Source organism: Dermacentor silvarum, chromosome 6 (assembly GCF_013339745.2).
Source record: "Dermacentor silvarum isolate Dsil-2018 chromosome 6, BIME_Dsil_1.4, whole genome shotgun sequence".
Classification (NCBI taxonomy): Eukaryota; Metazoa; Arthropoda; class Arachnida; order Ixodida; family Ixodidae; genus Dermacentor; species Dermacentor silvarum.
In genome coordinates, this window is record NC_051159.1 from 104,524,874 (window position 1) to 104,539,621 (window position 14,748).

Below are 14,748 nucleotides of genomic sequence, written 5' to 3' on the forward strand. Positions count from 1 at the left end.
ACGAAATCGTTCTTCCAACTCTTCTGCGCTGAGTACTCTGCTTTAGCGGCATCTTTAGCTCCCCGTTGCACGCCCCCGCGGTTTTCGAGTCTCCCACTACGGCGTGTCTCATAATCAGATCTTGGTTCTGGCACGTAAAATCCCATAATTTTATTTATTAAACTAACACACATACGTTCAATCAATTATTGTGCAGACTTAAGTAGTAGCAACACGCTTTCATAAAATTAATTTAAATCGTGTCTATTTTGGTCATTGAGCCGGCCTTAGTGAAAGTCCCGTCACAAGTTGCAACGGTAGCTAATTACTCACCGCCGTCCTAATGTACACCAGCAGTAGCAGTGCATTTAGGGGATTATGAGATACTCTGGCCGACGAGGCACCTTGTTCGAGTACCGGGCGGGAAAAACAGTGCGCCAAAGTTTCTGTGCAGATCGAATAAATTAACTGAAACTCCCTGATTTCTACGTCCACCTTAGCACCGTAAAAAGTCCTACGCAAAACGCGGACGTCTACAAAATTGATATCAAATGAAGTGCGCAGAACCGTCGAACAGAAAGGAAGCATCGTTTAAATGTCAACTTTTGCTAATACGAATTGAATAAGAATAATAGGCATCGAATATCGAATGGGCAAACGCAGACGAATATAGTTACCGCACGATTATTTATTTCGGTGTAACTATGTACCATGCCCGTACTGACAAGCGCAAGAAAGACAGCTATCAGGGACAAATAAAAAGCTTTATCATAAATAAAACTTGTACAATCATCATAAATAAAAAAAACGTGTACTAATAGCCCCTCAACAAGTTTAGAGCGTGGTTGCAAACAAGCATTCCACGAAAGAGTGGCTGCTGCTTGACCAGCTTTCCAAAAACATTAAATAAATAGTTCCAGAAAGCAGATCAGAAGTTGCGGGGAAAAAACAGTGACCGAAGGACTTGTGTGCTGTAGATATTTGTAAAACGGCCCACTCCAAGAAACATTTCGTGTGTTCTAGCATAAAAAATAAAGAAACTACGTAACTAGACTGCCAGAAATACTAACTAATTGGCAAATTATTGAAATAAATTACAGGCTGTCATGCAGGCGTCTCCCGCCAAACCGAAAAAAAAAATCTTGCACGTCCCGTTTTATTAAATGCGAAGCATTTTCTTTGCGAACATTTGTCACTTTGACAGTATCTATCTATCTATATATGTAGCCGCCTACGTGTTGTGCTCTCATGGTCGTTTTAAATGCGAAGCATTTCTTGGCCAACATTTGCCACTTTGACAGTATCTATCTATCTATCTAGCCACCTACGTCTTGGTGCTATCATGGTCGTTTCGTTAACTTGGTAGGTACCAAAATTCGCATAGTATGACAGTAGTGTATGACGAACATAAATGATAGGTCATGACATGTGTATTACGACATGTCTGTCATGTAGGCCATAAAACACCCACCTACATCTTGATGCGCTCTAGTCGTTTAATTACCTTGGTAGGTACTAAAATTGGCACAGCATGACAAGAGTGTATGACGAACATAAATGATAGGGCGTGACATGCGCGTCTTGTAGGCCATGAAACAGCCGCCTAAAATGACAATGACTCATCGAAAAGATTACTACTCAAAAACCACTGAAATGGGTTCGGACTTGGGTACTAAGTGTAGGATACACTAAAGGATGATGGTAGAAGTCATAGTCGTGAACATGACCCAGCAAAAATGACAACGATTCAGCGAAAAACAATTAACACTAAAAAAAACACTGAAATGGGTTCGGAGGTGGGTACTAAGTGAAAGAAACACTAAAGAATGATGGTAAAAGTCATGTTCATGAGCATGACTCAGCAAAAATGACAATGACTGAGCGAAAAACGATTAATACTCAAAAAGCACCGAAATGGGTTCTGACGTGGCTACTAAGTGAAGGAAACACTAAAGGACGGTGCTAGAAGTCATATTCATTAGCATGACTCAGCAAAAATGGCAATGACTCAGCAAAAAAAGATTAACGCTCAAAAACCACTGAAATGGGCACGCATGTTGGCACTAAGTGAAGGAAACACTAAAGAATGACCTAGAAATCATAGTCATGAGCATGACTCAGCAAAAGTGACAATGACTCAGCGAAAAATGTTTAACACTCAAAAGCCACTGAAATGGTTTCTGACGTGGGTACTAGGTGAAGGAAACTCTAAAGGATGATGGTAAAAGTCATATTCATGAGCACGACTCAGCAAAAACGTCGATGAATCAGCGAAAAAAGATTATATAACACTCAAAAACCACTGAAATGGGTTCGGACGTGGGCAGTAAGTGAAGAAAACACTAATGGAAGATGATAGAAGTCATAAACATCAGCATGACTCAGCAAAAATGACACTGGCTTAGCGAAAAAGGAATAATACTCAAAAATTGCTGCTCCTTGGACGATTACGGCTGCTGCTCGAGCTTTCGCTTCGGGGTCTTGCTGCCGTTGCCGGCGTGTTGCTGCTTCTCGTGCTCGTAGCTTGGGGTTAGCTTCGCGGCGTTGCCGTTGGGCTGCCGCGTCTCGTTCTCGAAGTGTAGGATCAGAGTCACGACGTTTGCGCCTACGTTCGCGCTCCTCCATACCGCAGTGCTAAGTGTAGCGAGAGCGGCGCGGCGCAACACCTGAGCGCGGTCGGTATGCGCGCTGCGTGCGCGACGGGGCGCTACGACGACGACGGCGACAACGGACATCGTGAGACCCTAAGGAGCTTCGCTCCTAAAAAATTGGTGGTGGTTCAGCTCTGGTTAAACCTAGACGAGTAGCGATAGCTACAGACCCCCGGCTGCGCTTAGGCTTCGCTTTTAATTAGACATGTTGTTATTCGGTACGCTCCTCTTCGGTCTCTTCGGCACGATGTTTCTTCAAAGTTTCAGCACGTCTTGCAAGGTGGGCTGCCTTCAGAGACGCAGAACTCGAGAAGCATTTATCATCAGAGGTCGGTGCTGTAGATTAATCGTTAGAGGCTAAACGATCCCGTCTAGCGGCATCGCTTTCACGGCATTTGGCCAACCGTTCGGCACGCTCCTCTTGAGTCTCTTCAGCGCACTGTCTCCTCTTGACTTCAGTTCTACGGCAATCCATGGCCTCCTTCAGGCTGGCCGACTTCTCACTATCCATACTGCGGCCTCAACTATGGCTGCGGCGACGCGAGCTCTCCCCTTCTATACTATCGGTTATCACAGCTTGGGAGCGTGGGGTGTGACGTCATACAGCAAGAGCGGTGGCCGCGCGGCGACCGCGACGAGGCGAAATGCCGGAGAATCGAGGCCCGTGGTGTGGCGTCACACAGAGGGCGCGGCGAGCGCCCAACGGCAGGAGCAGTGGCTGCGCGGCGACTGCGACGAGCCGAGTTGCTGGAAAATCGAGGGCCGTGGTGTGACGTCACAGTGCGGCCACGGCTCAAAGTGCGGCGGCGGCGAAGAGGCGAACACTTGGCGTAATGTAGCTATCGCTAGAAAACCACTGAAATGGGTTCTAACGTGGGCACTAAGTGAAGGAAGCACTAAAGGATTGTGGTAGAAGGCATAGTCATGACCATGACTTAGCAAAATGAGAATGACTCAGCGAAAAATGATTAACACTCAAAAACCAAAGAATATTCATGAGCATGAGTAAGGATTTCGCCTTACGGTCTCTTCGGTGTAGCTAAAGGGACTCCTGAGGACTCATGACATGAATGTCATGACATGCGTGTCATGCAGGTCATGAAACAGCCACCTACGCCTCGGTGCTCCCATGGTCGTTTCGTTAACTTGGTTGGCTCCCCGCACACTGCTTCGCATTACATCGATTTCCACAGGGCGTGTGATCTGCCGGCTTTTTCTGCATTGATTCTAAAATTTGGGTGTTGTCTCACTTTTGATTAATTGCGATATTTGCGGCAATTTGTGAACCAGACTATCATTGTGTCGTTGCCAAATATTTTGTTTGTTTAGTATATTCGAAAATACGGAATAGTTGCGTTTCGATTCACATTCGAAACTTGGTATATTAGCCCACCCCTGCTCGGAACAGAAAGAGCGAGGTAATATAGTCTGATGGAGGGATAATAAAAATATCTAAAAATGATTGATATTCTAACGTACAAAAAATCGTACTATTGCCAGGTCCATGTGAAAGAACAAAAAAAAAAAGAAATAGGAAGGGGGGCATACCACGAAAGAAGCCTCCACAAACAAAATGCAATGCAGAAAAACCGACGAATGTTGCGATGTGGTAAGTTACAGAAGAAGTAATTCACGCTCCACTGCTCATATGCATTATAATCTTTGTGTCCACGTGAGTACAAATTTACAGATGACGAATCACAGTGGGCTTCCGTTATTCAGCTTTCAAATAAAGAAGATGTAAATAAAACTTTTACGCTCTCAATTCCGACGAGAAATGGGAGCAGTTCAGTTTTTCCTTCTGTCTCGGCACCACCAACTCTTGCTTGCATTGTCGACTTCTGTCGCACGAATAGTTGATTTCGCAACAAAAACCCCGATTTGGTTGGCTTCAAAAACTATGGCTTGCTTCCGGCAGCGCATTCTCTCTCAGTTCTTTCGCATGCCTTTTGGCGTGTCCTACTTGTTATTACGTAGACGGAACCAGTTTCTTCTTACTTCAGGAGAGAGTAATGCTATTCTTGGCAAATTAGCTTGCAGGAGTGGGGAAATACATGGCGAAGCAGGAAATAGGTGATACGGTTACGATAGAACAAGAACAACGTGTCCTAAAAGAAAGACAGAAAACAGCATAACGATATATTTAACGCTAACCGGAAATATTGCGAAAAGAGTGAATAGCAGAACATGTTTGTATTTTCGTTGCCACTTGACTTTTATTTTATTTTTTTTCCTCCTCTTTTTGCACTTGCATTGCTTTGCACTTTTTTCGCCACTTGTTTATTTTTTTTGGGAGTTCGTTTCCACAATTCTTCATGAATACACTTTTCGTCATTCCATTAGCTTCCGCAACTAGAATTTGGTGCAGTAGTGGTTTTGATGAATTTTAGAACAATACGATTTCCTTGATACTCCGAACTGAGTGTGCCGTTTTTAGTACTACCGCTCTGGGGGAGTCTAGTCTTTACGCACACGTGCATTCTTGAATTTTGTCTAATGACCAAAATTTTATCATCTCTGTCTCTCTGGCTAGGTCCGCATCGCACTTTGCATAAACACCTTAGTGCTTCGTTCGCTCTATTACACGTTGGCCTTTGAGCAGGATTTACTGAAACATTAAACGATAGCTGCGCGAAGTGCGAGCGGGCTCACAGAGAAGAGCTGTATTTTATCCGAAAGACAATCGACGTAGTGTGGAACGTTTTGGTTGTGGAATAGAATAAGCGCCAATCTAGAAGGCTCGAAATATTTGTAATAAATTCAGTGCACGTTGGACGTAAGCATTTCGCTTTACAGTTCAGTCTGTTAAGCACGCTTTAATTTTGTAGTGAATCTTTGGGTTTTGTGCCATGGGCTTTGCCTGTATGGCATAAAAAAAAAAACCACGGCTTTTTCTTTTAGTAAAGGTGTACGTGCGTCCTCGAGATTCATAAGGCAGGTTGCGAACAGAAGTAAGAAACAGAAGGAACAAAATTAAGGACGGGACGGAAAGAAAAAAAAAGGAAGAAGCGAAGGGCAATTTGACTGGTGGTTTTAATAACGTAGGGGCACCTCCCCAGCTCGATTTTGATCCATGCTTGCTTGAATGAAATTTTGCACCGCTTCAGTTTTTAGTTTAATGGTGATAGCAATTACACGGACACTTGAGGCGCGATCGCGCCGTCACCGTCATGCTGTAAGGGTCGATGGTGCGTGCACCGGCCTCGCACGGAGGGTTATAATGTCTTCGGACACACCAGAGACGCGCAGTGCGTTTCGGTGCAAAAGCGAGAGCAGTGTCTTCCGTGCCGTTGTTGGATTGCACTTCTCACCATGCCAGAATTGTTAGACGCTGGTAAATTGAGCTCACCGAAGAGTCACCGAAGAACAATTGGTTTTCATTGTCGCTTTTATCTTTAGCAAACCTAATCTTATTTCCTTTGATATGGGATCTCATAGTTTGCAATTTACCGGTATTGTCTTTACCCCTACTTGGCACAATCTTGCCATAAAATGTCCGACTTTCCAACTCTATGTCCTTTTCATTCTTCTCCTAATGCTGTGCCTAAGTGGCTACAACTCTTTGCTGCTGGTTACAATGTCTCGAGATTGATTGCCGGTGGCAGTGCCAGCATTGCGATTTCGGCAAGCTGGACGAACGTCCGCCTAGAGAGCTTTAGGCACGCGATAAATAACGCCAGCTCATGAATATCATTCCTTAGCGTTCCATTCCGACTACCTCTCCTCGACCAGTAGGCGCAAGCTATTCTGCCGGAAGATGGGCATAGTCGCACATGGAAGCGTTCCGAGCCGTACTTGACTGTTGTCATGCCGGTGTTTCGCTACCTGCTTTGGACGGCGGGCAATGTATAAATTCGCATAACACCGGCTGGCACTCAGGAATTCCCTCCTAGAATGGGAAAGCGAGCCTGGACACATCGACCGTTAAGCAAGCAAGGAGGATGACGCCACTAAAGCACGCTTACGCGATGAAATGGCCCCGAACGATGTCTGGCTTTGGCGCGGGGAATTCCCCCGAGGGTAAAACGTTAGCCAAGCTGCCGCAGTCATTTTGGTAAGGCGCTTCCCTGCGCCAGAAAACACAACGTGCTGGTAACGCGGACTATACAGCTCGTGTGCGCGCTATGACGCAGCCCAATTTTCTTATCAAGCTTCCCAGGCGACGCTGCGTGTTCATACTTTATTACTAACTCACGATATTCACGAGCGGCTAACAGTTGCGTGGTGGTGCCTTGCGGGGCATATAAAGCACTCAGCTACGAGCGCAAAGCTCTGCGGCACGGCGTATTGCACGCGTAACTACATGCACATAGATGCGAAGATCTGGCTGAGATCTCGCTCTGCGTACTATAGATGATGAAAATTTTATTCCGCCAAATTTTACAACAGAAACACCGTTTCGCCCCATGGTTTAGTTTTTACTTTAGCATAAGCTTTTCGTTAAACAGATTGTTTGGAATGTCAACTACTGAGTTATAAAGAAAAAAAGGATTTTCAGCTTTTTCTAAAATCTAACCATTTTCAAAAGTGGCGTTGATACTCAAAGTAAAATAAGGCATTGACCCGCTAAACAATTTTTATAAAAGCAATTAGTGTGTCGCGTTAAAGCGGAAGCTATTGTACAAAACACGTCTACAAGAAGTACGTGAAAATATAAGTTTTACGAAAGAAAAGAGAGAAGGTAATTGTGCTACCTGGGATACAATATTCGGGAAACTGTACGCGAGATTTCTTTGCGTTACTTTTCATGCTTATGACAGAAGGGTAATAGAGGACGATGGGGATGAGTCAAAAATAGTTCTAGGCTACAAGATTTATCTGACAATAAGGCATTTACCAGTCGACGGAACAAAAGACGCCAGATAATGAGATGGATGAAGAACAGCAGGGAGCGAAGAAAGCCAATAGCGTTACCTGATGCCTGCAATAGAAACTACAGAAGAAAAGTGTATATATATAAATAATAGATAGATAAACTAGGATCATCTTCTGTTTTGAGAGCAAAATGGGCAGTTACAAAGAACGTGCATGAAGAAATACCTGCAAAACTCGTACTTTTTCTAGGCAATTGTTGCACAGATGAATTCAATACTTCTGAAAAGATGTGCTTACTTTAAGTTTTATCAGGTAAAATTACAAAATGCCAACTGATTTTCTCTGCCTAAATAGGAAAACAACATAATATTAAATAAAGCGATGCCAGACACAGTGCAAGATTTATTGCCGATTATACTAAATCTGGAACTAGGTGAAACTCCTCCTGGATAGAACATCCGATGAGCATAAGACGAAACACGCCTGCCTTCGAGAAAGCGAATGTCCGTCGAAAAATATAGGAAAGCTCGCTCCTGGAAGTCTGAGAGCTTAGAACATAACCAATATATTGGATAGTTCGCCGCCATGGGGACATACTCGAAGGGATTGGCGATCAGTGATTACGGCCGTTGTCCTGTGGTAAGCTTGTTGTGCTAAGAAAACACGATGACCATGATAGGGGGCCAGACTGACGTTGTGCGACTCATGGGCATATACATGTGCTGCGAGAGTATCGTGCTCTGCTTTCCCGTGGTCTACGACCAATATATTGTGCCGAACCACCCCTACTCTTAACTTTCTCGAGATGCATGAAGCAGCAACCTTTTTTGCTTTTCTGATATCAATGCACAAGAAGCAATAGTCAGTGAAACTGATATTTGAATTCAACCTAACGATATCACAGTAGATCAGAAAACCAACTAAGGATACATGTCATTTACATGGTTAATTTATTAGTTGTTAACCAGATTATGCTGCAGTGCTCTTTTACATGCTTCTTATTTATGCAGCTTTAAATTTTCAATTATGCTATTTATGCTAAAAACATGTATTTGTTAATTGTTCCTGTTCACGAATTGTTGCAACTACTGTAATCTGTGCTTTATGCTTTTTTTTAATAGGTCCCATTGCGGTATTTGACTTTGAGACCTGACCTCCTTCTGTATAATAATATTCCGTAATCTTTGTAACCCTCACAACAAAACCGATTCTGATGGTTGGTACGGTCTAGACTTGAGGCCGGTCTAGCGGTCTAGACTTGAGAAGCGAATATTCTTTTCTTGCATTCAGGTTACGTAAAATTGAAATAAATGCGAAACTCGAACAGTTTCTTCTTATTATCTTAGAAATTTATCTCGTATTTCTTGAGAGTTCCTCAAACCGCTTTGCCCAACCCTTGCCGGCTCGTGCGCTACAAACAAGTGCCTCCTGAAACAAATGTTTGCGAAGCACCCATTCAACTGAGCACACTTTTCCGCGCTCTCCGTCTATGCAGTGGCGCACGTAACAGCTCTAGCTGGTGGCGAAGCCCTGCTTCCGTGCGACCTGTCCCCGGACAACGACTCGGTGGCGCTGGTACTGTGGTACAAGGACGCGCTGCCCACGCCCGTCTACTCGGTGGACGCCCGGCGCGGGGACGTGTCGCAGGCGCGACACTCGTCCATCGCATGGGGGACGCGCGCCTACTTCGTCACCCAGCCGACGCCCGGACTGCGGCTGCAGGCTCTCGCCGTGACGGATTCGGGCGTGTACAGGTGCCGCGTCGACTTCCGCAAGGACCGGACGCGCAACCACGAGACCTCGCTGCTTGTCATCGGTGAGTGACGAATTCGTGCTCTTTCCCTTATGTAAGGTAACGGCGTTGGCTAAATTGTATGCGTGCTCTCTCCTTTGACAAGGTTTGGCAAGAGCTAACAGAAAAGTGAACTTAGTACCGTCGAAGGTTGGGTGTGTTCATTCTGCGTAATTTAACTTATACCAACATGATTTTATGATGAGGGCAGAACCGAAAGCACACAAGGACAAGCGCTGACTATCATGCTGGGAATCTTTATTGAAAACGAGAGATATTTACATGTTGCAAAGGGAAAACAGCAATCAACTAGGTGAAAAGACCAGCGCAGGTTAAATACAAATGAAAACATGGCTTGTTGTCATTTATACTGTTGCACACACTCAGCAATACTAGTTGCACACACTCCCAAAAATGACATTTCTTTCAGCGATGAATACATAAATGGTTCATTAAGACACAGTGCGCCTTCCCGTGTCATCTGACAAGATTCAGTGATTTCGTGTGTGCGGTAAATATGATGTTTAATTTCCCGGTAACAGTGCTTTGTTCAAAGAAATGACTGAAACCACAGCTGTGAGAGAGACTGGGTAATAACCCGTTAGCATCGCTCACACTGCTATTGTGCTCGCACAGGCGGTCGTGAAGATTCAAGGCAGGGCATTTTTAGAGTACAAAGAGCAAATTTGTATGGAGTGAATATTTTTCCTCTGGTTCATCCTTGATGTACTGTGTGAAATGATTTGTACCCAAGCAGTTATTGCACGTTTCCCGCTATCTGAAATAAAATTCAGTGAAGTTAATGTAGTTTTAAGTCCATCAATCCCACAAAGCCCGAATGCCATTCCACATCAAAGAAAATTAAAACAGCTTATTCACATTTATTTACTGCTATAGGGGGCTCCCAGTGCATAGGGTTTCCAGTGCTTAAATCAGAGTTTTAGGTGCCAAAATCAGCGTATCAAAAATTACACATTGGGTTTTGTGGGGTTAATAGCATCTGCAAGATAGTGTGGTAAGGTGTTGCGTGTGCGTTTAACCCTTTAACTACCAGTCATGAGCTGTACTCGTCGTAACTGTTTGTTCATATCGTCAAAGAGAAGCCGTACGCATCCAGGCCGCAGCTGCTTCTCCATTGGTAAATGCAGACAAGGCGCGCACGTCGACTCAGTTTGCTTCATGCATTGAAGTTCCTGCACTTGAACAAGTTGTTCGAGGCCTTCGATTCATTTGGTTATCATCCGTACAGATAAGTAACCTCCAACTTTAGACGCGTGCGACGGTGAAGTTTGTTTTTGAGAGTGGAAATCTTGCAATAATATTTCGGGTGAATGAGAAAGATAAAGAGCACCTATATAACAATTTTCGAATTCAAATCTGATGTGCGATTATTGGTTTGAGTAAGAAATTTTAGTAAGTTCTCCATTTATTTGCGAATGAACTTGATTGTAAAAGTCTTGATGGGATAACAAAAATATTTTATGAGATTGTTACGAGCTGCATGGCAACACGGGACACAAGAACAGAAAGTGGACGGACGAGCATAGACTTCAGGCTGAATTTGTTTGAAAGTGATGACGCCTTTAATAGTATACTTCCAGAGCACCGTGTTAGAAAGCATGGCTTAAAGATGCACCAATGCTTTCGCACGAGCTCGCACAACTGTCAAACCTGTATAGGTATCTAAGCATAATTTCAACAAGAACCGGTGGACCTCAGCCTGCAATATATAATAAAAGAAAATATTCTGCTACTAAGCTGTTTATTTGTGGTCAAGATATATGAACATGCCAGTTTACACAAGGTGCACTAAATATCCTAGTTTCACTCGAACGGCAAAGCTTTATTAGCGACAGCAAAGTAACTGACATCTGAGAGAACGATCGTAGTTTGATTAGCCGCATAAATTGTAATAAACATTAGCATGCTAATTAAATTAATGAGCATGTTGTCACGCACGCACAGACGAACGCGAACAACTATTACTGAAAGACTGCGAAAGCTCGCTGTCATAGCGATGGCTGGTGAAAAGCGTCGGCAGAGGGGAGCGAATGCTTCAGGCTATCGCTCGCTTCAGCGCGTCTCCGAAACTTGAGATTATGTGACCTCTAACACTGGGCGTGCGGAAAGACAGCCAACATGAAGCCACCAGACATCTCGGCTCTCTCAACTTTGTACCTGCCGCAGACTACCTTCATTCCCGTGAAGTGGGAACCACTTCCATCCGGCGCATGCGCTGAAAAGCTCATGAAATGAAGTTTTTCATTCATTCACGATATGGCCCGTGGACCGCGTATACACTCAACCGCGTGGACAGCCATGCGCAGGTATACGGCCGGGCAGAGGTGAGTGCATCAGGTCCCCACGAGCTCCCCCGCTCCCTTCCCCCTTAGCACGCGCTTGATCACATGGCCTCCAAAAATGGACACGCGAAGCAGGCCATCCTCCTTTTATCTCGACCCTCGCCCGCTTTCTCTCGCGTCCACAATATACGGCGCGCGGTGTGCGATCGGATGTTATCGCACTTGGACTTTGTACACAATGTCAAGGCGACGGCAATGATGACGGCGAGAAACTGCCTATTGTGTCATTATGATTGCTATCGGAAGAAAAAGAAACTTATTTATTCCCCACAGTATTTAGGACACTTGCGGCTTTTGCTTCGGGGAAGCATGGTGATTATTCATTGCATTTTTTGTCTACTTGAGTTGAACCGATGATTCGGCCGTTTTTACTTCGGTGGTCTGAAGAGGAGACACTAATTTCTCATAAATAGTTGCCTAATGGGGGGATATACAGTATGTTTGAGAGTGACATTCAATACGTGAGGCCGCAATTTGACGTAACGAGCCCGAATAGTTTTTAAAGCACTCGAGGGGGTTAAAGCGTAAACTTACGTCACTTGAGTCTCACGTTTTACACCGTCATGACGCCGTTGTCGGCTGCCTTAGATGTTAATTAAGGGCGCGTAAAAAAGCAAGCCTGCTTTTATGCTCGACTCTGCCTCATAATTACAGCGCACCACGCGCCTCCACATTCTATTTTGTCACGTCTGCCAGCAATGTATATGTCAGAATGACATGCCTCAAACAGTTAAATCCGCTTTCGGATGGCGCTTTCTTTTATATACGGGTTAGGCCCCGGGTATTCAATGCGTATGCAGGAGCCCTGTCGTAGGACCCTAGATACATTCGCTCGCACAGTATCTATTTTATATCGTGTGAGCGCCGTATTCCACAGTCGTTGCACAAAGCGAATGTAGTGTGGGGATAGGCGGTGCGTTATGGAAGTTGAGTGTCAGTGGTAACTGCACCCTTGCTTTAGATACGCGGAGAAACGTAGCAAGGAATTACCTGTTTGTTTGGCGGTTACACGTTTCACTTTCATATTTACCGCCATTCAACTATCACATTGTTTGTATTATGCAAGATTTACACGGGCATCGTTGCACTCTAGCATTTCGCGTACAGGTGAAGAAGCGAATCAGGACTTCGAGTATTGCTATCATCTGGTTCTTTTCAAGAGGTATAGACGCGCTTGTCGAATATCGGTAAACACATTTTCTTGAATCTATGTATGCAACAAATATAGCACAAAGGGCCAGAGGTGCATACAGTGTCCGAATGTCACTCAGATTGTCAGGACAGGCGATGTACTTCCTCCTTAGGCGACGTAATTTTCTTTAATCCTTGAAGGAGCTGTGTACAGAATTGTGTAGGCCAAGATTGTGCATCAACAGCAAAAGTATGGATGAAAGTAATGATATGTCAAATATATGGCATAGATAATTAAACATTTTGATTGGAATTGTACTGCAACTTTGAATAAAATGTGCAAAATGTTTTAGTCAAACGGGGCCGAGTAGGTGCTATGTTTTCATACCTGATATTCCTGTATAGAGTTTTCGAATGAATTCCACATTCTGTGAGCTTAACAAAACTCTAAGGAATAGAAAACTCTTATTCTATTCTGCAGATGGACGTTTTTTTAAGATTCTGAAGATTTATGAACAGCAGTGATATTAGATTTCCAGTCAACAGAAATAAGTGGCGCCTAATAAAGTTAACATAAAATGTTTGTTGTGTAATGATATTATTTCGGAATGTCATATAAGAAAGTGCTAATATTATTCAATAATTTGCACGTATTGCAGGGGTGTCTAGTAAGCGGTAAATCAACGCCGTAGTCTTTTAACTTTTCTGTTGTCGAGCGTCGCGCTCCGTTCTCGGTGAGATGCAGTGCGTTAGTTATAGAAAGCAACACCAACGAGACAGTTCAATATAAACGTAAAATAACTTTAAAAATTGTTTATTTGGGAATCCCTGCGGAGAAAGAAAAATTGAATAGAGGGAAGCAAGTACGAAGTAATTTGTTGTGCCATAGTTTCTGTTCATTCTACGATCAAGGCTTGTTAATTGGGTTTTCCAGCTTGCTTTTCTGGCGCACCTTGAAGCAAATGGTGAATGTGGTTTCAGCGAAATAGTAAAGAGTGCGAAAATACATAGATGCGCCAAGAAAAGACAACACACGCTGCGCGTGATTTGTGTTTTACTTTGGATGTAAATAACATTTGCTGCGCGCGTGTTGGCTGCTGCCGCTTTTTGTTGTCTCCGATGAGTATTTCCAGCCATTCATAGCACCCTTCTTGCGATACCTTCTTTTCGCAGTTTCCCTGATTTGTTCATTGATGATGAACAGAGAGAAATGAAAACTTTTTCGTGGTAAAATATTGCTGCCCTTGCCAGAGCTTCAGATCTTGACCGAATTAGTCAGAGAAAGCTCGGCGTTCTTCTTCTACCATCGCAGCTGTTCTTGTTTACATCAAAAACAAGGTGACAGGCACGTTTTACTTAAATGGAATAATAGTTTATATACAAGCAGTTTTGTAAGCAGGTGTACACTGAGAACAACGAGATCAACATAGCCGGATGTAGAAACACTCATTCAAATCCAGAACAAAATTGAAGGTGAGGTTTTCCGGTGGCTTCTGCTAAAGCAACCGGAGAAAAATCACAGCAAAGCGCTTGTCTGAGTGGATCGAACTGCAATTAGACTTGTCTATATAACACCTATTTAATGCCCCTGCAGTTGACAGAGTACCTTCTCCCCTGTACTGCGCAAGGCAATAGAATACTACAAAAAATGAACAAAAATACCATGGCAAGCTTTTGTCTTAAAGAGCCATTATGTCGTTCTCAGCTTGGTCATATTATACATCAGGCTCTTTGAGCTTTGTCTTGTCGTATTTCGTCAGGGTACCCAGCTTCGTTCAATATCACCGAACCTGCCAGACGGCGTTTGGACCAATCAGAGGATGACGATTGTTTTGTCTTGGCACCTTAGAAGTTTTTAGCTAATGTGTTTTCACATCATCAACTACTTAATATAACAATTGGTGTTTGTTATTTCAGTATGTTGGTCTGAGTCGCCTTACACCGATCGCCTGTGTTTATGCTCAATACGGCCTTCAAGAAATAAAAATTGCTTATTTAATTTATGGAAAGCCGAATG

The 14,748-nt window shown here is 43.8% G+C and overlaps 1 protein-coding gene across 1 annotated transcript in view; it reads left to right on the forward strand.

Annotated features, from left to right (window-relative positions):
• Positions 1-8,111: 8,111 nt before the first annotated feature.
• The window catches only part of LOC119456809 (nephrin-like), a 57,043-nt gene continuing 50,406 nt past the window's right edge, over positions 8,112-14,748 (forward strand). The window contains exons 1-2 of the mRNA XM_037718626.2: positions 8,112-8,175; positions 8,941-9,261. Coding sequence (XP_037574554.1) covers positions 8,112-8,175; positions 8,941-9,261 — 385 coding nt within the window. The remainder of the gene's footprint in view (positions 8,176-8,940; positions 9,262-14,748) is intronic.